At 31.0% G+C, this 27291-nt stretch overlaps 1 protein-coding gene across 2 annotated transcripts in view; it reads right to left on the bottom strand.

Moving 5' to 3' along the window:
- Positions 1–27291, bottom strand: part of LOC107363224 (cell adhesion molecule Dscam1-like) — a 46121-nt gene that overhangs the window by 13689 nt on the left and 5141 nt on the right. For both annotated transcript variants that reach the window (XR_016199632.1, XM_015930421.3), the window contains exons 2-4: positions 18426–18836; positions 5424–5591; positions 2514–2660 (exon numbers count right to left, since the gene is read on the bottom strand). Coding sequence is in view for 1 of the 2 variants with exons in the window: in XM_015930421.3 (XP_015785907.2) it covers positions 2514–2660; positions 5424–5591; positions 18426–18836 (726 nt within the window). In the remaining variant the exon portion in view is untranslated. The remainder of the gene's footprint in view (positions 1–2513; positions 2661–5423; positions 5592–18425; positions 18837–27291) is intronic.

Consider the following 27291-nt stretch of genomic DNA (forward strand, 5'->3'; position numbering starts at 1 on the left):
CCATCACAGTCATTGAAAGAGTCATTCACCGATTAGTCGCTTAAACGTTAGCAATCGATTATTTATTTGAAATATTGCAGAAGAATCGATCCTTAATCGATTCTATAATCAACCCGATATCAAATCGATTCACGGCTATGTAACCAAAAGTAAGTGAAGATCGAGAATAGCATTCAAAGTGGCAACCGATTAATCGCAATCCACTTACGATTCGAAAGTTTCCGAAACGGGAGACGTTACCCTATGCATAATTTTTTGTCCTCTATCGAATGAATATGGTCTTGATTGAAAATTATCGAGACACCTATGACACTTCCCTCGTTAACTCGATCTCATAAAATCGATTTTTAAAATTGTGTATTCGGAATGAAATTCAATATTTTTAAACTAGTCAATGGGTTTGAATTTCATTCTTGTTCAATGAGTTGTACATTTGATTGTGCTCGTCTTTCAATATTCATTAACATCTTGATTTACGAGATATTTGTCAATGATTTGTAGATCTGTAGATTAGTGAATACCATTGATAATGATTAAGAGAATGAAATGGAATGATGGCGATAAGGAAAGGAAAAGAGTTGAAGGAAAAAGTGAAAAGAAAAGGGAAAAAGATGTTATTGGAAGAGTTATTTGTTAACACTCATTCCCAGCATTTACGATGCTCAATGAAGATGCTAAGTGTTAGCAATGAAAGAAATGCATCTGGAAGAAGAAACAAGAAAAGAATGAGAGAAAAGAAGAAAAAAAACAGGCTGAAAAAAGGATAGAAATGGAAGATGGAATGAATGATATCTTTTGATAGAAAAATAAAGTTTCTCAAAATATGTCAAGAATACAGAATTCTATATAATATACATTCCCTGCAAGATGATTTTACTTCTACTTTTTTTTCTCCTCATCATCATCATACCAGAAACATTTCAAGATGCTTTTCCCTTCTAACGACCTTATTCATCCTTGTTTATTTCATATGGGTGTTGCTCAACTTAACATCCTCATCATTTTCATCCTCATGATCATTGCAGTTCGCCATCAAGAAATGCTATCCTTTCCCTCCAAAAACTGAGCTCAGATGGATTCCCACTTTTTTCCACTTCTTATTGAGAGCTAAAAGTTGAGAAGCAAAAATTCACGGAATTTTATCTTTTTTTCCTTCTAATAATTGAACCTTTTCCCTCTTATTTTTTTATACTCAACATTTTCGTTCAACTCTTCAGCAATAATATCTTGTCCTTTATGCCTTTTATTGTCCTCGATATTTTACTTTTACATCCTTCTCATCCTTATCTTCATCTTTTATTTGTCACTTTGTACTTTGCCATCTTTATTTTCATCACTTTTTTTTCTTGGTCCAAAGTATCAGGAAAAAGAGAGGAAACTTGGTTACACTTTTGTTCGTGTTATCAGTTATCCATTAGATAATGACCAGAATTGTGAATGATAACTTTAAAAGTTTACTGTTGAAAGTGACGAGCGGTTGAACAAATGAAACGGAAGTTGAACATCACCACCTCTTTCAACACTCGAACTTGATAAACTCAATGGACACACAGTTTCAATCATTTGGCTTTCATTATTATCGTTGAACAATTGAAAGATGATAACTTGTCACCCTTTTTCGTGTTTCTCGCCTCATTATTACCATCAGCATTATTTATTATTACCATTATTATTACAACTATTATTTATTCTCAATCTATTTCCCTCTCTCTTAATAAACCTACAATGAGAATTCAGTCAAGATTATTTCCGGTCAACATTTACTCTTCATTTAACCATCGCCATGAAAATTATAAGTTATTAGATTTTATTCATTCATTAGGAGTAAGACAGGGAGTGAGAAAGAGGATTGGGAGTGCAATAAGTGAGACACAGTTGACATGGGAATGAGTTAGGAAATGAATACAGGGAGTAATTAAGGGAGTGAATTGAGGAATAAGTCAGGGAATAGATCAGGGAATAAAAATATAAGTGAGATCTGGGAGTGAAATAGAGGGAGTAAAAGTGAGTTCTAGAAAATTGGGGGTGAAACTGGGAGTGAAGTTGGAAGTGAGAAAATAGTTGAGACTGGGAGTAAAAAAAGAGATCAGGAGTGAAAGTGAGTTGAGTGAGACTGGGAGTGCAACTGGGAGTGAAAATAGAATGAGCAAGAAACTCATTTTAGGATAACGAAAAGTGAATTTTAGTTACATCAAAATTTATTCGGATTTACTTTGATTCTGACTATTTTTGCCGCGTGAAGTTTTAAGTAAAAAATCGGTTTGTAAATATTTGATTGTAAAATCAGTTTTAAAAATTTTTGCAAAATTCAGGAACCAACTATTCGATAGCATATTTTTACTAAACTATCTTGATAAGATATCAAACTTATTCAACTGATAGCTGTCATCAATAGCACGTTAAGTCAACCGGCGCAAGATGCAACTCTAGAGATTTCAAACTTTTATGGATCCGTTTTGCAAATGTTTCAACTGTAAGATTAAAATATTTGTCTGATCGCAATTGAAACTTACCAGTGATAATGAGTTTAGACCATGTTAAACTATTTATCTGTTCACCAGTCAGTCTATTTTTAACTGTACATCGATATTTCCATCGAGTATGATCCAGTGAAACTTTATCGAAAAAAAGTGATCCATCATCAAGAAGAAACATTGATTCTGTTGGATAAAAGAGAAAGATGGAAAAGTGAAAACGTAAAAGATGAAAATGGATAGATTAAGATGATATCAAGAAAACACTAAAAGATTGAGCAAAAGAAACCAACAAAAGAAGGAAAAGAAGAGAAAAAAAATCAACAAAATATCTCGCAAAACAATATGATATACAGCAAATGAGTTGACAGGCAAACAAAACAAGAAATGATTGTAAACTAAAGAGTAAAAGGATAAAGCTTGCGACGAGAAAACAAAAAGTACGAAGAAAAAAGAAGCTGACAAAAGAGCAGGAAAAGTAAGTGAATGAGCAAAGTCAATTTTAATGGTTAACAGTTTAACTTAAATTGAGGTAAGAAATTGAAAGTTTTTGCTGATGGATTTCGTTACTTAAGTCTTAATGTCTTACCACCAACTCAAGTCAAAACGATAAGATAAAAAAAACACAAAACATTGGTAATAGCAGAGAGCAACAACAAGAGAGTGAAAAAATATTTATATTTTTGTATAATCGAATAACCAATTGATACAGAAAAGAAGGAAAAAAGAGAAGAAAAAAAAGTAAAAAAGTAAGAACAAGATGAAGATGGAAAGTGAAGAGGAAAAAGATACAAATGGTAAACACTTTATCTTCCATGATGAGGGTAAAGGAAGAAAACATAAGTTGAAATCAACATTTTCCAGAGCATTTTATTCTTTTAGATAATTCTTTACCTTCTCAATTCTTTCAACTGTGATTTACATGTGACTCTGCATCATGCTCATCATCATTCTCTTGATGCTCTTATGATGCGAAAAGAACAGGAAAATTCAAGTGACTTCAAATGCTTTATTCAATCAATTATCATCTTTATCATGATCATCTTGTGCTCAACATTATTGAGAGAAAAGTGGAAAAAATTGAAAAATTTCAAGTTCTTTTCGTTGAACAAGTTTTCAATTACAAACGCAAACATTTCTGAAAAGTTCATTTTCATGGACTTTTTGTTTCATGAGTTGATCATGATTAGTTGATGATTGCTTTGGAAGAAAATGATTGTTGAGATTTTTTCTGAAAAATTCTTTCGTAGAATTTCTTGATTTCTTAATTTTTCTGGGAATTTTTCATGCTGATTGTGATTGTATTTTTATCGTCTTATGGCTTTTCTGGATATAGCCAACTATCAATGTTCATCAATATTCAAAGTTGTTATTTTGCACTTAACTTGATAAGAAGTTTTTTTTCGAGCTTTCTTTTCCTTTTTCCTTCTTAACCTTATTATTCTGTTTAAGATTATTTTGGTGTAAATTGTCATCTTGTCGAGTGAACGAGTTGGTTATGAATAAGAGTTTCAGGGGTTTATGAGCAAACTTCAGGAATGGAAAGAAAAGTAAAGGAGAAAGAGTTGGAAGAAGAAAAGGAAAATGAAGTGAAAAGTGGGAAACAGAAAAAAAGTGACGAGATTAAATGTTCAAGTCTAGGTTGATATGATTGATTATTTTCTAGTAGCTTATCAAGTCATAGGAACATTAAAACCTTCACAATGACTCGTTCATCTCACCAATGGAATGAAGAAAAGGAGAAAAAATGAAATAATTAGAGCAAAAGTAACGCAAATTCAATTCTAACGAGAAAAGCATTTTCCGTCCATCTTATGATAGTCATTTCGTTGACTAAGCTGGTCAATGAAAATTGATTAAACCAAAAGCTAATAAAAGGAAATCCTAAAAAATTCAAATCTAAAACCGAATCAAATCGTCACTTCAAAAGCCTTAATCTATCTCAAAACTTGAGAATGACGAACTGAATGTTTTCGAAAGAAAAAAAACTTTGAATATTCATGAACATGGAAAAATCAAGCAAAAGATCTCGAACTTGATATAGAAAGTCAAATAGAAAGGTTTCAAATTCGTATTTCTCAAAAGAATTTGAATCTTTTTCGAAAAAACTTTTAAACTTTTCGACTTCAATGTCAAGATTGCGTTTAACATTCGTTTAGCTTGATGATCATTTTGAATGGTTGAAGTAGACTGAACAGTAAAGTTGATTGGAACAATAAGATTGTAAACTTTTAGTTCAACTTTTATTTCGCTAATCATTTCGTCGACTCTTTTCATGCTCATTTTCAAATCGTTTTTGCACACTCTTCAAGTTGATTTATAAAAGATTGTTGTTGATATCATCATCCATCACGAAATGCAGCAAAAAATGCTGTGAAATAACGAGAGGAAAAAGTGGCAAAAAAAGAACTCGTATTTCAATGTTGAATGATACTTGTAAGCTGATCTGTTCAGTTATAAGCCATCATGACTTTGTAAGTAGCTTTTCAACAACAACAAAAACAACTAATATTTTCCACTTTTTTCTTCTTCTTCTCTTCTTATTCCCTTTTTTGCCCTCTTTATCCTCATTACGATGATGATCTTACTCTTTGCCTTCTCCTGACTTTCATATCCATCATAGCAGACCAGAGCAGAAAAATGTTGACAATCTTGTGGACAAGATGTTCAGAAAGTCAAAAAGCTCAGAAAATTGTTCATCTGAGTTAGTCAAAGCCTCAAAAATGATTTGCTTTCATGATTCTTTTTTATTCAACTTCACATGAAGAAGAACCAAAGAGTAAAAAAAAACTTTTCTTTTTTTACGAAAAGAATAGCAAAAGGAGAAAAAAAATTGCGAAAATGAATATAATTCCGAAAAGTGAAAACGGAAATTCAATGAGAAAGGTTGATGGATTCATTTGGATTAATGGAATTGATTGATTTCCAAGTTTGTCTAAAAGTGATTACCTGATGAGGCAAGATTATTTCCTGCGATAATCAATCCATCACTTCGTTGCCAATGAATAACTTTAACAAAATCCTTAACCATGGGAGGAACAGTACACGGAATGAGTCCAGCATTGCCAAGAGAAACAAATTCATCTGAACTTTGTATTGAATAATTTTCCTTGATAACTGTAAGAAGAAGAAGAAAAATGTTAAAAATCTCTCGAATCACCGAATAGATGCTACAACAAGAGCAACTGATGAAACTTTCCAATCGCTTTATAATCCAATTCAATGGATAATCATTTCAACTTTTATCCATCAATTTGAATAGTTTATCAAAAATTGATGTTGAAATTTTTCCATGAAAATCTTTCGCTTCTTCATAATCATGAGCCTTGAGCATTGTCATTAGCTGAGAAAAAAAATTTCATGGAAAAGTGGAAAATGTTGAAAAGTTTAAACAAATTAATGCCAAACCTTATTAATGTTTGATTAAAGTTGCAAAAATATAAATTATTACTGTTAATGTGATTAGCTTTAAGGGTAAACTTGGCTTTTGTTCAATCTTGTTTAGCTGATTGTTAAAAGCATTTTCATTTAATTTCATTATTAGTTTTGATTTTTGAACATTTTTTCTGTTCTTTTCTCAATCAATTCTTTTTGTTCCTTTGCTTTCCTTTTCCAATCCAATTTCCTTCAACACTGACCAATTTGCTAATGTAAATGTAATGATAACTTTTGAAGGGTTTCAAAGTTAATCAATATTGATGAAACATTTGGTTAACAATGGTGAAGGTGAAAATGGGAAAAAGTGTTAAACAGATTCAAGAGTTTAATTTATATTAATAAGCTTTTTGCCTTTACATTTGCTGGTCAAAATGTTGATGGTGTTTCATGTTTCATTTTTGGATATTATTTTGATAGATATTGTGTGTGTTCTCAGGGTAAAAACATGGCAATGCTAATGAGAAAAGTGTAAAAGGTCAGTTGGTTTGTTCAGTTACTTTTCATGCTCCTTTTACAATTAAATACAGTGTTTATGTAAGGATTAGAGGGACCAATTTTTTTTGGTCAAACCTTGCTGTTTCTGTTTTTATCATGATTTACAGAGGATTAAGGGTTGAGCATTATGAAAAGCTGTATAAAAGATAAATGAACCCACAATGTTGAAAACAGATTGACTAATATCATCTTAATCCGTGATTAATGTTATTAATCTTGTTTACATTCAACAATCATCTTACAGGTTTCATCCATTAAGCGTATTTAAATGGTGCGATATGGTTACAAGATAGAGTTTCATTTGATTTGTAAAAATGATCTTTTGGGAATTCCATGGCCTTTGATCTTCATAAATCTTCATAGAATAGGTAAGAATCAAATCTGCCGAAAATCGCTTCACATATTAAAAAACATTGAATTCATATCGCAAGTCTTTGTGATGATTGAGCTAATAAAGAAATCTTAAAATTCCTATTATGTTCATTGCAACTATTTCTTAGGAAACTATTATTTCACCTGGCTGTACACATGAAGGAACACGAAAATGTTTCAGGTGAAAAGAGTTGCAAGTTACTTGGACTGTCAAAGTAAACACTCAGCAAGATGGAGAAAAGAATTTGTTGTTTACCTTAAACTAAAGATGTTCAGAATGATGATCATGTTAATACCCGTATATATTGAGTATCAGGTAAAACAGATAAAAGTACAAGATAACAGGAAAAAAAACAGCGAGCATAAAAATAAACATTTAAGTTTATCCTTTTCAAATTGTAACATTAGCCAAGTGAAAAGAGAGTTGAACAGAAAAGTAGAGAAAAAATAAAAACTGAAAAAAACAAAGCTCAAGTTGAAGAGTTTTTTAAACCTCCATGAATTACCACCTATTGAATGTTCACCCTGACAATCATCAGTTGAAATCAGTTCCATTATCCATGAGCTTAACCTTAATCATGACGAGAGTAAAAACAATTGTTGAAACAACCACAAAGTTGATAAACAGAACAAGCAAAAAGATCACAATTTTTCAAATTGAAAATCAATCGAGTACAATTTATCAAAATTGCAGTTTCAGTTTCAACTTTAAATAAACGTTTATTCATCTCAATTGGCTTCAATCATCATCATGGCAACACTTAAGTGATAAATTCTGAGCAATTCAATGGAAAAAGAAAAGAAACTGAAAAAGTAATTTAATTAAAGATGAAACATTTTTGTTTTCCCAATGAATATAATTGAATAGAGCAGCAAAAATTGCAATTAGAAGGCAAAGGAGAGAAAATTTTTTTTCTCAATTTTCGTTCAACAGTTTCAACCATTTGACAATAATGTTTGGGTTAATGTTGATGTTGATGATGATGATGATAATGATGATGTTAAAAAGAAGGATAAAAGTAACTAAATAATCATACGTGTACCAAAGCCATTGAACAAGTTTTCCTGGTCAAAGAATTTTCTTTTACTTTCTTCTTCTTCTTCACTCGATCAACCCAAGGGAATATTATTCTGTGTGTTCAAGTTGAACAACTGAGTAGGTCGAAACTATCGTATATCGGTCAAATGGATTGAATTAACCAAACTAATGGTCATCAACAACATCATTCCTGATTCCCTAAACAACCTCTACTAATCATCTTCTCTCTTCTTCCTTTACACTTATCTTTTTCTTCCTTCCCATTACTTCAATCATTTGCCATTCTTTTGTTTACCATCATCATCATCATCATTATCATTCCTTTACTTGAATCTGATTGAGGAAAAGTTGACTTTACTGTTTCAATAATTCAAAGGAGAATTTGATTTTTACCTGAAATCAAGAGGCAGAACCATTTTCATTTTTCATTGATTCCCACTTTTAATGGTTCAAAGTGATTACTGTTAGTTTAATTAGACGAGAATAACTGATGATTGTGGCTCGATTAACTTGACCAAGTTGATTGAAGGAAAAACCAACAATTCCCATGTTAATCATGAAAAGTTGAGTAATTATTGAGATTTATGATGACAATTTAATCTTTTCTTTGTTCCTTTAATGGCATCCAAACCAGCAAAATGATGAACCTTGAATCGTCAATAAATGGTTATTTCATCTCATCGCTAATCAACTATTCATTAAAATTGAAAACCGAATCGCCAAATGAAAGCATGAACAATGTAATGCTTTTTCATGGAAAATTTTGAACACTTTAAAAAGAAAAGAATAAATTTTGGAAAATGGAAAGTTTTTTTTCTCTATAAAAACAAAAATCAAATGATAATTGATGTTTACTTATTATTCAAACAATTTCCTAATCAAATGGGAATTGAATGGAAACATTCAACAAACATTGAGATAATAATCCATGAAACCAGAATATTGATGCGTGCAATATTACTTTCCATCTGACTGGGAATCTGAGAATTCATTCGATTGGATCGATGATCATGCATTTACTCATCATTTTTTTGTTCACTTTTCACAAATTAATTAAATCGACGAAAAAGTTTTGTCCATTTGATTGGAAATGGAGAAAATAATTTTTTCAAATTTGTTCAACTTTTCAGAGTTTCTTGTAATGATGAGTTTCTTTTTATGAGTTTCATTGTCTTTTGTTTTATCATGAACAAATGGAAATCTATTTTTACCATTCAAATGTATCAAACTAAAGATGCTTCCCTTGAGAGATTGACACACTGAATTGGTTCATTATTTAAATATGGTAAACTTTTTAAGCTTTTATTCTTTGCCTCTTCAAAGGGAAGGAAAATTTTTCACTCCAAGCAAATGTTATCATTGATAAAACCAAATATTATCATTGTTACCAAATGGAAAAGTCTGTTGAATAACAAGATAATGGTGGAAAGGAGGAAAGTGCAGATGAAAATGAAGATGGAAATGCAGATAAATAGCTGAACAGGGAACAGAGAAATGAGTGAAAATCACAAGATTGGAAGGAAAAAAATGATAAGAATATTGAACCATTTCAAATTGATACATAAATTACATGATGTTAAATCAAACTTTTACATGATTATCAATCTACCTGTGGTTAGCATTTTATCCTCGAAAAGCAAATCTGGTGGAATAGAAAATTGATGGAAACGATAGAACTTTTTTCCTCAAAGAATATTCCATTATATTTTCCACAATTTTCAAGTCAACTTTTGTCAGTTCATATCGAACAGAAAACTGTAGATAAAGAACATGAAATTTTCAAGGAAAAGCCGTTAGCTAAATATTCTGAGAAATATCTTAACAAACTGTATTTTCGCTGAGAAGCGCAAACGTCCTGAATAAAGAATAAAATTTTCGAACAATCTCTTTAGAACTTTTGACTTTCGAATTTTTCCGATTTTCTAATTTTTTACATTCCCCAATAAAGTTCTGACGATGAAGTTACAGAAAAAGATTGAAATCGTTTCCTTACACCTGGAATGTCATGAAAATTTCTGTAAAATTGTGGCATGAAACTGAGCCTATTTAGCGAAAAACTGATTTTCTAAAAGATTTTCACAGAATTAGAATATCAAAAACAGAATTTGAAACTTTTATGAATAATCCTGATTGAGAATTGCCTGAAATGATCTCATCACTTTTTGCTGCAAAATATTTCACCAAAAACGTTGTTAATCTTCAAATTGAAATCTTTAGTCAAACTATTAGCATAACAATTTACGCTAATAAACCTTGTTATCTATGCACATTCACTCCCTGTAAAGCAAATTGATAATAATTGCAAAACTTTTTAATCTTTAATTTTCATTCTTTACCTTGAATGTACCTTTTTTCCCTAATCATTTTCTTGTTTCATGTTGAGATTAAAAAAGGTAAAAGCTAATAATGAAGAGAAGAAAATTTTTTTTCTACCATTTTCTTCTTCTATTCAATTTTCAGCATTATTCATCCTTTCCTTGCCATCCCATTCAACAGGCAGTTTAGGATGAAGATTAAGATTTAAGGTGAAACTGAAGTTGTGTTGATAACGCAGTTAATACTTTTATAAACTATTAAAAGTAAAACTGTAAAGGCCAACATGTTAAAGGGAATTGCGTGAGTCTTTTTGCTCTCTTCTTCCCATGATAATATTGCATAGCTGGGAGTGGAAAGTTGAAACAAGATGAAATAATAATCCGTAAAAGAAGAGATAAAAACATGGTAACACTGATTCAGTTTTTCTTCTTCTTCTTCTTCTTATGCCTTGATTGCGTGTAACAACAATCTTGTTTGTGTTCATCTTGAGGAAACTTGTGCTTAAACTACTTATGAAATATCAATGAAGCGAGCTCAAGTTTATTAGAGAAGAGCAACAGAAAAAAATGTTCATCACTTCATCATTTTCATGATGAGCTTCATCAGTCTCAGTCTCATCAGAATCGTCTTTCATCTTTTCTCTTCTTTGCATTTCCTTTTTTTAGATTTTTAGCTTCTTATTCCGGTTCAAAAGTATGATCTTTCAACAGCCAATTATTACCGTATCATATTATCATGAATGTTGAAGAGAAAAAATTGCAAGCTTCTTTCATGATTCTTTCTTGTAAAAAGAAAATGTAATGAAAAGAGAAAAAATATTTCCATAGAAGCTTCATAAGCTTGGAAAACATTTTTCCTTCCAAGTTGGTCATTAAGATTAAAAATGTTGAAGAGGAAAAGGAAAAAATCTTTTTTTTTCTCCATTCAGAACTTTTTCAATTCAAACTTTTTTCTCTTCTCGTTTCAACCTTTTTTTCACTCTTGCAATTGATTCTAATTGGCTTTTCCAGATTTTGCACACTTTTCTTTCTTCTTCAACAGAATCCTTTGAATAGGTAAATATGCACATGATAAAAATTATTATTCCATGTTCATTAGAGTCCAACCCTTTTCCTTCTCAGCATTTTCATGTTTCATGGAAAAAAAGAAAATATTCAACCTTTTTTATTCCACAAACATTTGTAATTGAAACGAAAAATGTTGTCGAGTTTTAAGTGAAAAATGATTTTCTTTGTCAAACTTTTTTCTTCCATCAACTTTCATGATAATCTTTAGATAATAACTCGAGTAACATGAGAAGCACCGATAATTTCATGACCAATGATTCCATACAAAGGTCAACATCCATTTGATCCTATCATGACTTCATTCCAAAGGTTAAATAGATTCAGAATCGAATAGAATTTTTTTCAAAATTTAGAAAACTTGAAATTCTCAGTGTCAAACATTCGGTGTCAAAATTGAAAAGAACAGTTGTTAGAATGAATTTCATGAAAATTTTCTTTTCCCTTTTGATTACCTTTCATTAGACATTTTGATTAATCAAATTATTCTGAAATAAGTTGGAAAGTCGTTTGAATAATTAGACATGAAAAGGAACAGAAAATGTGTGTTCATGGAAAAGTATTGAAAATGAATAATTGAATTTACCTTTTTGTTTCGCTGATTAGAGATTCATTGTTAATCAAATTGTTCAAGACTTTTCACACTTGCGGTCATTAACTTTGATAAAGAATTGGATTGCAACATTTTCCTTTAGCTGATTTCATGGTAAAAGTTAAAGATGAAAATTGAAGAAATGAATGAATCGAAAGAAGGTGGAAAAGTAGGAAAATAATTGAAGCATCAAATGTGATCAAATGTAAATACCTTTAAGGTCTTTTCATGTTCATGTACTTGAAATGATGATAACAAGATGAGAGTGAAAAATGTAAAATTGAATTAACATGAAATTGAATGTTACTCATTTGATACTTGGTTTGATTTGTTTTTTTTCTTCTTCTCTCCTTTTCCTAATAGTTTCTCATCATCATGAATAAACATGAATTGAAATTACTTGGAATACACTTTGTTATCTTAATACTTTTTCCCTGGTTTATCACTTCTCATGTAACAACTTTTTTTTACGCCAAGAGTAAAGTGTAATTTTAGACTGGAAAATATTGAAAAGTGAATTGCTAATTTGGAACTTTCCATTTTGTTATTCTTTATCTTACTTTTTCTTGATCAACTAAATCACACTCTTTATACCATTAATATTAATCATTTGAAATGTTTTAAAAACTTTCTGAGTAATAAGATTAAAGGAGAAAAAAGTAAATGATTAAATGCTGGAGCGATGATCAAAAGAATCGCTGAGAAAAGTGATCAACTTTCATTTTAATCATCAGATGAACACGAAGAAATGGTATGAATATGATGCTGATGGAAATGATTATGAAAAGGCAAAAAATGAGAATGAAAATAATTTGCAGATGGAAGCCTCTTAAGAAGCTAATTTTGATGCAGCAAGAGTGACTTTGTTAGGTTGCAAGATTCAACATCGACTGCCTGACTTCAATGATCTCAATGATGATGATTATTGGAAAAGTTACAATTAAGTGTTCAGTGAGTAATCAGTTTTCAATCGGATATTTTCCCTCTTGATGAGTGACCCCTTGTTTGCCCTTGTTTGCCTTGTTGGCCTTGTGTTGAGTGCCCGACTAGTCACCGACTAGTGTTGTGATGAGCGTACTTATCTAGCCGGTGAACTCGTACTTTCCAGTCTCTGGCCAGGCAATAGATATTTTTAATGCAAGAAGAGTCACTCTATTAGGTTGAGGGTATAATGAAGCTTAGCCTGATTACAGTGATGAAAATGGTCAAAATGTGTTGAAATGTTGAAGGAATGATGATGTAAATGAGATGAAAATGATGATGAGTAATTCATGTTCAACTTTAGTGAGAAAAAAGCTATTAATCAATAAAGAGAAATGAGAAAAAAGGAAAAAAGGTGAAAATATTTTTCATCTTTGCTCAATCAACAAGAAACTTTTGTATATTTTCGTGATCAGAAAGAGTAAATAATACATTTGAAAAATTTTGGCATCTCTCAACGAACCCTCTTCTTCAGTCTAAACATAGTCTATCATCAGTTTTCCATCCCATCATTCTCATGAAATCCAGTTGATGACAAGAGGAATATCTTGAACAAAGAAGATGAAAAGAAGCGAGAAAATTTTTGTGCTTCCCAACAATTTTACCGCTCATTTTAAATCAAGCTACAAACAAACGAAAAAAATTGACTTGTTAGAACTGTGCCTTTTGCCCCTTCAAATTTCAACATCAGATTGAGATAAACATTAACCATGATAAAGGGGCACTTAATATTCAGACCACAACTAGAGTAAAAAGAGTGAGAAGAAAAAAAAAGTTTTTCGAGTAAAGTTTTTTCTTGGCTCTCTCCTCATGAAAGGTGCTCATCTTTCTTAGTCAATCCTTTTTTTCTGCCTGGTCAACACTTGTTTGACCAACTCATGGAAGGATAAAAAATAATACAATATATGATATCATGTGAGATGAGAAACTAGGACAGAATTGGTCACAACTCTCGTTAACCTTTGTTGATACTCAATTGAGATTCTGTGTCACCTCTCAACTTTATTTCTCGATTGATTACTTAGTCATTATTATTATTATTATAAGAATAATATGGAATAATGTATTAGATGGAATAATAAGATGAAAAGAAACGTCGAATTGGTCAACATTTTTCCTCTCTTTTCCTCTTCTCTTTTGACCTTTACTTTTCTCTTTCATCTTTTCTCAGCTCAACTATAATTTGAAAAGTTTTTTCCTGCTGCTTATGAAAAACCATTCGCAATGCTTACCAAATAATGATATCTATACATATTATTATTCTTATTACTTTTTATTATTGCTATTCTTTATCATTTTCTTATTTCTTTCATTTCATTTTCATAATAATTTTCACTTTCAGTTTGTCCTGCAACATTTCCCCTGAATAATTGGACAGAAAAGTCTAGAGTCAAGAAAATTTATCCAAATTTTATCGCCTTTTCCCTTTTCATTTTCAAAATTTATTATCAAATTCTGAAGGATTGACAGGGAATGCATAAACTCCGCGCTGAATATAAATAACATAAGAAGCTTGAATTTCCGAGAAAAGATTGTTTCTTTTGGCTCTCAAATGGTATTCAAAGATGACCTCAAATGAATTTCGAGTCAGAGTTTTCTTCAAAATAAAAAATATCAATGGCTTTAGACAATGTTATCAATGAATCTAAGCCTTTTAAAATTAAATTACTGCAAAAAGAAAGGAAAAATGTTTGGATCATAAAAATGAATAGCCAGTGATAATAAAAAACCGAAAAGCTTTCCTGAAATCAAATCAGTGTTTCAATCAAGAGTAAATCACAACCTTGATTGAAGAATTTTTCGGCAAAATTAGAAAATTTTAACACTGCTGAGGTTTCCTGCAGAAAATTTGAATTACGATTCAAAGTTAGCATGGAGAAACATAAGCACAGAATCGCTCATCATCAGAGAAAAATGCGTTCTTGAATCGTGGCATTAAACAATGAGATGGAAATTCGGACTTCCAAGTCGCTTCATTTCCAAACTAACTTTCGCTAACCATTTGCATTCTGACCTTGCAATTCAAGAAAATCAAAGCCACTTAAATTCATGACATCTGCATAAGAAACTAATGATTCGATTTTTAATAGTTAGACAGATGTCGAGTTATTTGGTTCTAAAAATATCGTCTTTAATCAAATGCAAATTGGACGAAAAAAGGAAAAAATGAATCTCAATTTACTGTCTAAACTGATCAGAAAATGTCTCGACTACTTTTATGCGTTAAATTCAATCAAATTGCCTGAGTCATTTGAATGAATTACCTGAGAACCCAAAATTAGCGGCAGATCTTGGAATAATCTCAATTTTGTAAGTAGACAGTTTCAATCAAGTTTTATTTTTCAACTTGATAACCAATAGAGTTGAAAGAATGTTGATAAATTGGCCGAGAATTGTATTGTCACTTTAATAATGTAAAACTGTGCAATGAAACATGGACTGGTGACTATCGAGTGAACAGGGAAGGAAAGCAGTTTATAACAAGTAATCAATCTTGCAAAGGCAAAACCATAAATATCTATGAAGCCACAAATTCCTTTGATGGAAAGAAAAATTGAAGATGAACAACTTATATGACAGAATGATGATAAAAGGTGAACTGAGAGACGAGAAGGAAAAAAAGTCCAATGTAAATAAACTATGTAAACAGCAAGCAGGCAGGCAAGAAGAAGAAGAAGAAGAAGCGAAAAAAACTGTTTTTTCCTCTTCATCTTCACTTCAATCTTTCCCTTGATTGTTTAACTCAACAAAACTGAAACAAGGTAAACGAGAGAAGAGTGAAAATTCCCGAAAAGTTATCAACCGTAAAACTTGTCCATTCACTTTTGTTGTGAACATGAAAAGTAAATTGTTTTACCGAAACAACAATCAACAGTAAAAATGATTTTCTAGGAAAATATTAAACTTTTTGTTCTAATGTTTGCCAGAAAACATTCAAATGAAATAATTATTTTCAATTTATTTAGCAAAAGGTCCTGAGAATGATTTAGATTAAGATAAATGACATTCATTAAGATTCATTTTCTGGTAATGTTCATGTTCAACTACTCGAGTTCAACTCTTAATTGTATTTTTCTTCAAAACTAGACATTCTTTAGTTTCTGTTTCACTGTTGCAGTTGTTTTAATTAATGATCATTAATCGTCAACGGAATCGGCTTGAAATCCATTTTTTCAAGTTCAACTGTTAACTTGTTCAGGTTGTTAATGTCATTCGTCACTCTTTTCACGGTTAAATGTTTAAAGTTTCAAACAAAAGGTTTGACTGATTAAACCGATGAGCAGCTAAATGGCAGTGAAATTGAAGATTGATTAACGGTTGAAAGGAGGAAAGAGTTGAATGTTGTTCACTTGCATCTACAATTAACATCATGTTGAACATGCTTTAATGGTGAATCAAGCTGAACAAGAAGACAGAATTACAATTAAATTAAGTTAGCTACTTAAACTTGTCATCCTTAGGCAAAAATTAGTCTTATTGTTGTACACAAAGTGAAACAATTGAACACTCAAACTAATTTGAAATTAATTACAGAAGTGTTTTGCTATTTTTAAGTTCAACTCCAATGCTTAAAATAAGTTTCTCTTCAATTTTCATAGCATTTAGCTTTTGAGACATTTTCTCGAGTCAAGAACTCTGAAGTTTTTTTAGCAAAAGTCTCGATTCGATTTCATTAAGCTGATGAAGTGAAAGTTTCAAACAATTTGGATCGCTTGTTTACTTTATGATGAGCTTTGATGTTGACTTGCAGTTGGTTGTAATGAATTTCGAGTTTTTGGGTTTTCTGCTAAAAATAGTTTTGACGATTCTAATTAGTTGAAGGTCAATCAAGTGGATTAAACTTTAACCATCTGCAAGTTTTGATCAGATTGATTGAACTTATTGATGGAAAATTGGTCAATATAAAGAAAAGGAAAAACGAGAAAAGTTTTTACGATTTGGTGATAATTTATTTAACTCTACTTGCAATGGTTAGTCAAGTTGAGCATTCAACTTTACTGGACTCAATTGATATTGATGAACTTTTCTTGCCTTCTTCCACAAGCAACATTTTTCCAGACTTTTACAAGTGAAACAAAGTTGCACATAACAGAATATCACTTGAAATAGTCTGAAATTGCAATATACAGTCGGATGTATTCATGAATAGTGAAAAAGAGAAACAAAAAGTGTTTAAAATAGCGACTTGAAGAGCAGCAATCCCTCGAGGTAATGTTTCGTATTGCTACAAATGAAAGACAAAGTTTGAAAGATTGACAAAACTCCAAAACATTCTGAGACTCATTGACAACATCAAATTGAAAGCAAAAGTCAAGTTTAATTGTAAATTAAAGCTCGCTGTCAATAGCAATAGAACTAGAAAATTAACAGTTTTAATGAAAAGCAATTTTGTCGGAAATCACTTCGAATAGAGTTTTGTGTTTTAAGGTTGTTAATTTGGTTCATGTTTGGTTTGATGAGTGAAGTCTGACTGGGAAGGTGGAAAGTGAGAAATGATTGATTCGCAAATTATTGATATTTGGATATTGGGAATGTTAATGGGAAGAGACATTGGAGCAAAATAATAGTTGATATGAAATGAAGTGAAAGAGTCTTGAGATGTAATTGAAGATGATGAGCAAGAAGAAGAGTTGATTGGTCTTAAGTCAATTAATCACATTTACAGTTCACCCCTTAATCCGAGTGGAAATTTTCTTCTTCTTCTTCTCTTCATCGTTCTTCTCATCCAATGTCAAATAACATTCTCTTTTCGTTCGCATTATTATCAATAAAAGAGCAAAAAGTATCTTCAAGTTAACTGATTTATGACTTTTCTCTTTAGCCTGGGATAAAGTTGAACATGATGACGATGATGAGGTTGGAAGAGATAATGATGAGAGAATGTGAGAAGAGAAAATGTAATGCTGGACTTGGAACTGGTCATCATAATTTTAGGTCAGCGGCACATGCATTTATAACTGTGGACATTAACTTGAAGTGATGAGTCTCTTTATGTATTTTGATGATTAACTTTGCTTTAAGGGACAAGTTGAAAGGGAAAAGACCAGAAACAAGGAACAAAGTTATGAGCAAAAAATGTTATATTTTTATTACCATTCACATTCATTTTGGTTATTATGTTATTAAAAGCATGTGACTTGAATGGAAGTCGAGATCGGTTTGACATTCAAGTGGCGCAAAAGTAAAAGTTATCAAAGTGATCAATTGATGGAAACCTTCAATTGATCAAGTATTAAACACACCCAAGGCTTGAATTAACCGATCTCAATGCTGCTAATGAAGAGTATATTGAAGGGCGTCATCATGGTTATAAATATTATATTTGCGTAATAATAATATTCTGTTGATGATTGCAACGATTAATCTAATAATAAATGTTTTCATTGCTAATTAACAATTAGCAAATGTAACTGCAAGAATGCTAATTAAGCTCAATTTGCTTTTACACTTCAACATAAATGCGTCTGTCATCTTTCGTTCAAGTATTCCACTGAATTTCTGATCTTATTTTTAGCAATGAATTTGCAAACTTGCAGTGGATGCTCAATGAATTTGCAGTTAAATCATTGATACTTGAATTGAATTAGAAAATGTTCCATCAGTTTAACTCTTGAAAAGGCAAAGGTTTAATTTGGAAGGTTTGATATTCTTACTTGCTCTAATATGAAATTCGGGTGAAATGATGGAGCCAACTTTGTTGTAGGCAATGCATTGGTACGATGTTAGGTGAACATCTTGCCGCAACTGATTAGCTGGAAATGGTTGGAAAACAAGTGATCCATCTGAGCGAAGGAAACGCAATCCGGGAACATTGTTGACCTCAACAAATGAATCATTTGGCTGATTAAAGGAGCTCGATGTTATTGATGATGAAGCTGATGAAGCTGATAAAGTTGATCCTTTTATCCACTTAATCGATGGTCTGGGAAGTCCATTGGCCTTGCAGTTCAACGTTAATCCAGTAGAATTGTAAAAATCGATTTGTCCATTAGAAAGGGAAGTAAATGAAGGGAGTGAAACAAAACTGGGTCCTTCAATGAAACCATCATCTTGTTTAACAATATCTGCACAAGAATAGCAAGAGAAGAAGAAAAAAGGTCAAAATTATAAAAATATCCAAGTCTCATTAAAAGCTGATCAATTTGAACAAAACTTGAATTCAACATTTCATTAACATTGATAAAAGTTTCGAACAATTTTTTTCTCAAAACTGGTCAAACTAAATGTTGAACATAATGTGTTGTATGAATGTATAACTATCCATAAGATTAATTCCATGTCTTGTTGAGTGAAAATGTTTCTTTATGAATAGAATGGAGAATAAAAAGAAATTCACTTTTTTCTCTTTTCTTTCAAATTCGGATTCTTCTTTTCACTGTTGAATATTTTGTAGCAACAACAAAATTGCATGCATAAATATCATGAGAATTTCAGAGAAATGTTAACCCATGGAGTAAAAGTTCTTGTTAGAGTAAATTGTTGTGAATATAAATTGTGAATGGACCTTTTGTGCAATATTTTATTCGCAAGAAAATGTTGAAAGGAGAAAAGATAATAACAATAAATGTATCTCTTTTAATCAAGTTTTACTCGCAATCCATTGAAATGTGCTTCTTGTTAACATAATATTCTTAAAAGAATGAATCTTGAAATATTCTTTTATCAACATTTTCCAATTTCAAGATTTCATCTTTTCTTCTTCTGTCCTTTTACGACACTTTAACTTGGATTATTCAATGACATCAAAAGCATCACTTTCATCACAGTTTTTGAATAATGTCGACTTGAGAATGAAAATGATCGCCTTGTTTGGTTCACTTTTTGCGTTTCTTTTGTGTTACAATATCAGTGAACGAGCAACATCATCAGGTGAAATGAGATGGAATAGATTGAAAAGGGAAAATAAAGTTTACAAGTTTTTCCAATTTTTGACATTCGATTTGGTCTAGCAATTGAATTATGGACAATCTTTCGCTTAATGCGATGTACATTTGACAAAATAAATGACCTGATTAGCATGAAAGCAAGGTGGTAAAACAGATTGAATTTTTTACGATCAAAGAGGAAAATTGTAATTCGCATAAAATCAACTAAAGCTACTTTCAGTCAATATTGAAATGAATAACTTTTCATTGAAAGGAACAGAATAATGCAAATTAGTTTGGAAACAAATTTCGAGGAAAACATTGATATTGGTCAGAATAGTTTCAACTTTAACTTGACAAAGGAAAAGCAATCAATCGACTCTAAGTTTCTTTTCAAATCAACTTGAAATTGTCCAAATTTCAGCTCAAGTCAATGAGAATAAAATGCAAAAATTCATTTTCTCCAAACGATGAATGTTCTTCATTACAGACTAAGAATTTGCACAGAAAGTGACAAATCATTAGAACTTTGAAGCATTTTGAGCTTTGATTAATTTCAACTTCAAACTCAGGCTTTTCAAACAAAGTTGATCAACTTTCGCGAGAGTAAAAAGTCGCTACAAAAAGCTGAATAGCTGTTTCAAACCCTTTGTCCATACAATTTGTTCATAAGAACTACATCTTTGAATCTGTATCTTTGAAATGGAAATGTTCCAAAATAAGATTCTACTAAAGATTCAACTCTAATTGCAACAATGGTTTCGAGCTAATTTATTAATGAAATTGTCAAATTCAGAAATGCCAATTTTCCAATTTTCATTATTTTCTTTAAAAAGGAAACTTCTTTTTCCCATGAACTTTCATTTCTTTCTCTGTGATTTATGCGGGTTTAACAATTTTACAGAGCTTTTAATGTTCACTGTTCTGTTTCCCTGATTGCCTTGAATCTCTTTTCATGCTTATTCAGTTAACCATTAATTTCTCATTAAAACTCTTCTCTTGGTCAACAAATCAATACAAGTTGCAGTCTAATTGCTGTTAACGATACTAAAAGATGGACAAAACTTTGATATTAATGTGCAAGCCTTGGAATAACTTTAAAAGTTGAAAAAACACTTGGAATGATAAGTCTTTAAACGAATTCTCATTTCGAATGAACTCGATAAAATAGAGAAATGTATTGATTCGATTTCAGTTGATTTCAGGGAAAATGATTGAATGCGATTAGTTGATAATTTCATCGCAATTTAACTTTCTTCTTCTGATGGAAATTCATTTCTTTTCATAACTTTGATTTGATTAACAATTAACCAACATTTATTTTGACATTTACTTTTCTTGTTTCGCCTTTTCCCGACTTTTCCCTTTTCCTTTCATTTCCATCTTCACATGTTACAGTTGGACACAATTATCATCATCATTATTGACATTTAATCTGATGATAACTTGTTCATTGACTTGATCTGAATCAATGAGTTTTCACTCTCATGTCCATTCAGATTCATGTTCAACAATGGTGCATTATCTTTACACTGGAAATGATCAAACAAGAATCAGAATGATGATGATGAAAACAGTCGTTTAGAAGGGAAAAAAAGTCGAGAAAAGAATCAATTGTCCAACAATTTTATGCATTTTCTGTTTATCTATAAATCTCACCAAAAATGAACATTTCATCTTGAAAATTCTTTTCGTTTCTCTTTCCATGAAAATGAGCATTTACTCTTTTTACAACATTCTTACAAATCTCATGGTAAAACTTCATGGATTGGAAAAAAATTTCAAGAAAACTTTTGAAGAGAAGAAAATGATTTCTAGAAAATCTGAATCTTGATCATGAATAAAATTTTACTCAATCATTAAGAGATAATTTTTTCTCTCGAAATTTGTTGCAATTGAAATTCATGCCTTTGAAGAGGAAAAACTGTGCATATTAAAAGAGTTTAATGAATAAATTGAACTGAATGAAAGATCGAAATAAGAATCGAAAAGAACTTTTTCGCCAAAATTGCATTTATTCGCTTTCATCATTTTATGCTTTCTCATGAAACTGACTCCTGACTTTGGAAGTTCGTCAATCGATCATTACTTTTTGCACAGCCATGGATACTGGATAGTAAATTCATCCATCATGAAACACAGTTAATCTTATTTCGCTGAGGATTTGAGATTCTCTAAATTCCATTGGTACGTGATGATGCAGAGGAAAAAGGGTTTAACTGGTAATGATGAAGAGGAAGAAAAAGTTGGCGAAAGAAAACAAAAGAAGATTCAAAGACTCGGCTTTACCTGCGATTAAAGTTAACGTGATTGACTTTTGTCGTTGGGATGAACAGGATGAAACTGATGATGATAATGATGATCAAAGGCCAAATAATGAAAAACATTTATGATGAATGATCTGACAAAATTTGTTGACGGTTAAACTTTTTTCGTAACTCAACAAACGTACAATTATTATCAAGAGAATCAATCAATTGCTTTAAATTCATTTGTTTAGAAGCTTCACTTTTCTCCAAAACTCGAAGAACGTGAAATGAAGTTTTATCATGGAAAAGTTTCATTGTTGATCAACTAATTTGATTACAATTTTCTGAGTTTCAATTTGAATATTTGTTTCGATTACATTTTGATACAATTTAACTCTTGATTCAAGTTCAACTTTTTGGCTTTTATTATTGAATCAATTGATGAGACGATATCATGGTATATTCATCATGATTAGTTTGAATTTTTGTAGAATCTCAGTTTTTTCCATTTTCCCCAACCATGAAAGTTAAATTGTTTTTGTTTTTTTTCTCGGTAAAATGTAACAAGGGAAAGCTTATTAATATTAATCAGTAAAGTGAATATGATTTAGCTGCTTTAAAGTGATTCTGGTAAAAAATGATTATATTGAACAGAAAAGTGTTGTTCATTTGAAAAGAGATGAAAATGTTTTGCCAGTGAACAATCAAACACAACTCGAGAGTATTTTAATGAGAAAAAATTTACAACAAAAAATGTCATCAACACATTTTAATTAGCATATTAACAAGTGACTGTCATCAACTACAAATTAACTAACGGAACAAAAGAGAAAGAAAATTTAATGTAATTCGATAAAATCAAGCTATAAAGACATTGGGAAATCATGTTTGAACTCTATGTAATTGATCGAGTCAAAGGCTTGGTATCAACAGTAATTTTGAGAAATTCATTTTGAAAAAAGTTCTCTTATTGTACTTTGGATTCAGTAGAAAGCAAATTCCCAAGCGTTTTTAGTCTGGAGCTGAGCAGTCTAGTTTCCCTTCATCAGGAAATAAAAACAACATTTCCATTCGAGTTTTCTGTATTTTAAGTCATAAAATGAAGTTTAAGTTTTCTGGAACTGAATCATGAATAACTCATAGTGGAAGCGCAATATAACATTGAAATCGGGTCTAATTAATCTTCACTGAATCAACTATGAAACTAAATTATGAACGTCCAGTGTTATTTTTATTTCGAAGCTAAAAGTTGTGAATGTTCAATTCCAATTCTTTCGTATTGTGCTTTATTCTCAAATATAATGCAAATGCTGAAAGGATTTGTTGTGAATCATCTTTATAATCTTTAACTGTTGCAACGATCAATATCAAAACTGAAATTCAATGTCAATTGAAAATCCATTTTCTATGTTGCCTAACAGAGACTCATGTTTAATGGAAGCCACTTTAGTATTTAATGCTTCCCTTTAGTACAACTTTGTAATTCTAGAGCTAATACGTGAACATGTTCTTCAGCCACAGCTTGCTGATGAAATTAACCGCTCATTCATTAATACAAGGCCAATGATTCTTGTTCACCTGGAACCCTGTTCAGTGATTTCGGTCGCTGTACAAGCACTAGCACTAGAGATCTTAGCATTAAATTTCTTGTGATGGCTTTGAATAACTTAGCAAAAGCTTAGTATGTCCTCTGATCCGATGATGTATCCTCCAAGCCTTATCAACTGTCGATGGTAGGCTATGCACCTCCATGGTTGTAAAGGGTGACTGTGAATTAGGGTCCGACCAGAGAAAATCTAAGGAAGGCAACAAATTGCTTGATCTAAATACTCTGATTTAGCAACGATTCAACAAGTACTGCTACTACTCAAGTTAAAGTAAATGAAACGGTCTTAATAACAGAACTGTTGGAACTGCGAATAGCAGAGATACGTGCTAGCCGTATCTTGGCTGACAAAGTTTCTGAACAAACAAAGCAACCAATCACATAATTTGATAAGAAAATCCAATAGCTATTCAAGTGTTTACCCGAGAATTAACAGATAGATTGGGAGTGAAACTCCCAAAACTTATTCTTTCCCTTCCAAATGGCATATTTACATTTTACCAACTTGTTCTCATTAACGGTTAACATATTAATTATATTTCATCTCATTAATTAATAAAAATTTCATTAGACAAAATACCTCACCGAAATGGTATCCTGTCTTGTTAAAACTCTGGGATAACTAATCAAGGGAAGAAAATCTTTTCATTATTGTAATAATCAAAAATAATAATGAGCATAAGAAGAAGAAGCAAGAAGGCAAAAAAAAGAGTTATGTTAATAATGTTTATAAATGGTTAATGATCAAGTCAAACCGTGAATAAGATGTAAATAATGCAATCAAGTGAATGCTCAAAATTAACATTCATTGATATTTAACACGGAAACTGCAACCAAAGATGATAAACTCTTCACTCCCAAGATGAAACTTTTCCAAGTGAATAACAGTCAATTGAAAATATTTATTTTCCAGCGTGATGCAAACAAAACTACAATAAACTGACAAGGAAAATGTTGTCTCAATCATTCTGGTAATTTAAACATGTAATCCATTTGAAAATTTTTCACTATTATTGTTGCACTTCAAATGTTAATATTGTTATTAGACAAACAATGAGTTATTATTATTGTTTGAATTGATTGATATTGATAGAGACAGAGCGCAAGAGAAAGAGAAAGTTAAATGTAGCAACATTTTGAAAACATTTATCATCTTTTACTTGGATTTATTAAAGACATTTTCCTTCCCCGTTTTAATGATAAACTTGTAACTGGGAGTAAATAGAGTTTAAAAGATTTGTTTTCTTTTCTTTTTGTGATAATATTTTTCTTTTCTCTCAAGTTTCAATTGAAATGTTACAGAGATTTTAGTTTCTCTTTACATTCATTGGTTTAGTCTGAATAATATTATTAAATGAGTAAAGAAAAAAATGAAAGTAATTCGATTGGATTGGAGTGAATTAAGTTTATTTAAGCTCAATTTCAGATTCCAAGTTTTCATGCATTTTCCAGTCTACCTTTATAGAGAGGAAGGAAATGAAATGTCTATCGATACAGAATTTTGAGAAATCACTTTTTTCTCAACATTATTATTGTTGTTTTCCTATTATTTCAAGTTTATAACATTATTGAGTTGAGGTTTTTCAATCCATTATTTTGATTGCTATTATTTATGAATTATTTTCTTCCTTTGAATGTTAATATTTTTTGACGGAAAATGAAAATTTTCTTGAAAACCATTTCCTCTTGTTTCAATTATTCAAAAGTGAACTCAAATTGATTGGCTCTTCAAAGGTCAGCCAATCTTGAATCAACTAATCATTCAATTTAAACTAGTAAAATTGTCTCGACTTTTGTTGAACTTTTTTTTAGAGAAAAAAACTTTTTTTTCTCATTTCGATGTTTTTCCTTCCATGAGACTGACTCTGGATTTGGAACAATGTTATTATGTGGATTCATTGGTTAGGCCAAACCTTCTGAATACCATTGAATGGAACCATTTTACGAACAATAAAAAAGCTCGAAAAATGAGCAAAAACTTTTCATCAAAAATGAAAAGAATAAGACTCTTGAAGAGAAATTTTCTTTTTCCTCATTTTGTCAAAGCGTTTCCCACAAAAGTACTCAAACTCTAGTTGCACTTTCATCATTTTCGTCTCACTTCATTTTCATTATCTGATCAAGTTTGAAGAAAAACTTTGAAGAGAACAAACTGAAAATTTCTTCTTCTCTCTTCATGGTATTCATTCACCCTCATCCCACTCCAAAAGTCTACTCAAAGGTAAAGAGAAGAAGAAATTTTTCCTCTTCATCATTTTCTCCACTTGCTCATGTTTGTAAACAATTGTGAATTGGTTGGTTGATTAATATTATTAGATTTGAACCTTTTTAACTCAAAGTAAACTTTGATCAAGTTGTTGTTCTTATGGTGACAATGATGTTGTTAACTGATGATGAGCCCGATCAAGATGAAACACTTTTCCTTGTTCACCTTTTTACTATTCATCATACAATTTTGGACCCGCAAATCTTAATCATCGTCATCATTATCAACATCATGTGTAAATCGTGAGTCGAATTTTTATTCATTTCAATTGGCAAAAGTCAAAAGGCAAAAGGTAAAGAAAAAAAGAAAGAAAATCTCTTGAGAAATGATCGAGATGAAGATTGAACAAGTTTCAACTCTAACTTAATCATTGAGTTTTTTCTGTGTTTAACAAACTTTCAAACACTTTTAACATTGTCATTGTTCAACAGTGCAATTGACGAGTTTCAACCTTCAACTTCAACTAGCAAATTAATCTCATCAATTTATGACAATCATCATTAGAATCTTTCGATTTTTTCGCTTTTCTTTTTCATTCTTTTTCCTGGAAAATTATTATCAAGTTATTTTTCGCCATTCCATCACAAGGTTGACTTTTATGAACACATTTTGGCCATCATTTTGTACTCTAATTTGATTATAAGGAAAAATGTTTTGTTGCTCTTTTTGATTAGTAAAATTGCATGTTCCATTTGGAAGCGGCCAATCAAATTAACATGAGTTGAAAGTCAAATTTACACTGTTTATGGTTAATTGTTGAGAATAAATGTTATCATTAAAGTTGATTTGTGAGCGAAATTGTGTCAATCTTTCTCGAGTAGAATTGTAAATTTAATTAATTAGATTAACACTAATTGAATGGTATAAAAGTCACCAAATTTGGAACTTATAAGCCATTATTACAAGTTTTGTTTTCTTTTTTTTTCTCGACTCTTTTTGCTCTTTTGGAAAAGGCTCTTCTTCGTTGAATGAACTGTTCAATTTAATAACAACTTTTCACACACATGAGAGTCATGGGATGAAGAAAGGGATGGAAAGAGAAGAAGAAATGGAATTGTTGTTTTGAAGACGATTCATCAAAAGATGAAGAAGAAGAAGAAGAGGAAAGAATGAAGAGGACAATATAAAGATATGATGAAGATGGTTAAAGGATTAGAAAGTCAACAATATGGAGGAAGGAAGAGGATGAATGAGGAAAATGTTGAACTGAAAATTGAGGCGAGAAAATGGTTCAGACTCGAGATGAACTTATTTGTCTTGATTCACTTTCCTTTTTGCGAGTTCAATCCTTTTCTTGTCATCGATGGTAAAGGTTATTTATCATTTACATAACTTGAGTTTGAATCGGTTGAGTTTTAGGTTTAGCTTTGGATCAACTTTTCCCGTTTCAGGTTAGATGGTTCAATACGATTGGACTTAGAGGTAACAAGGCTTGCGATGAGAGGATAATGAGTGAGATATTAGTTTTGATTTTCAAGGTCTGTTTCACATAATTGCTTAAGACATGGTAACCTGATGAGGATAATGATTTTA

Source organism: Tetranychus urticae, chromosome 3 (genome assembly GCF_039701765.1).
Source record: "Tetranychus urticae isolate SD_2017Ah chromosome 3, NJAU_TeUrti_SD_1.0, whole genome shotgun sequence".
Taxonomy (NCBI): Eukaryota; Metazoa; Arthropoda; class Arachnida; order Trombidiformes; family Tetranychidae; genus Tetranychus; species Tetranychus urticae.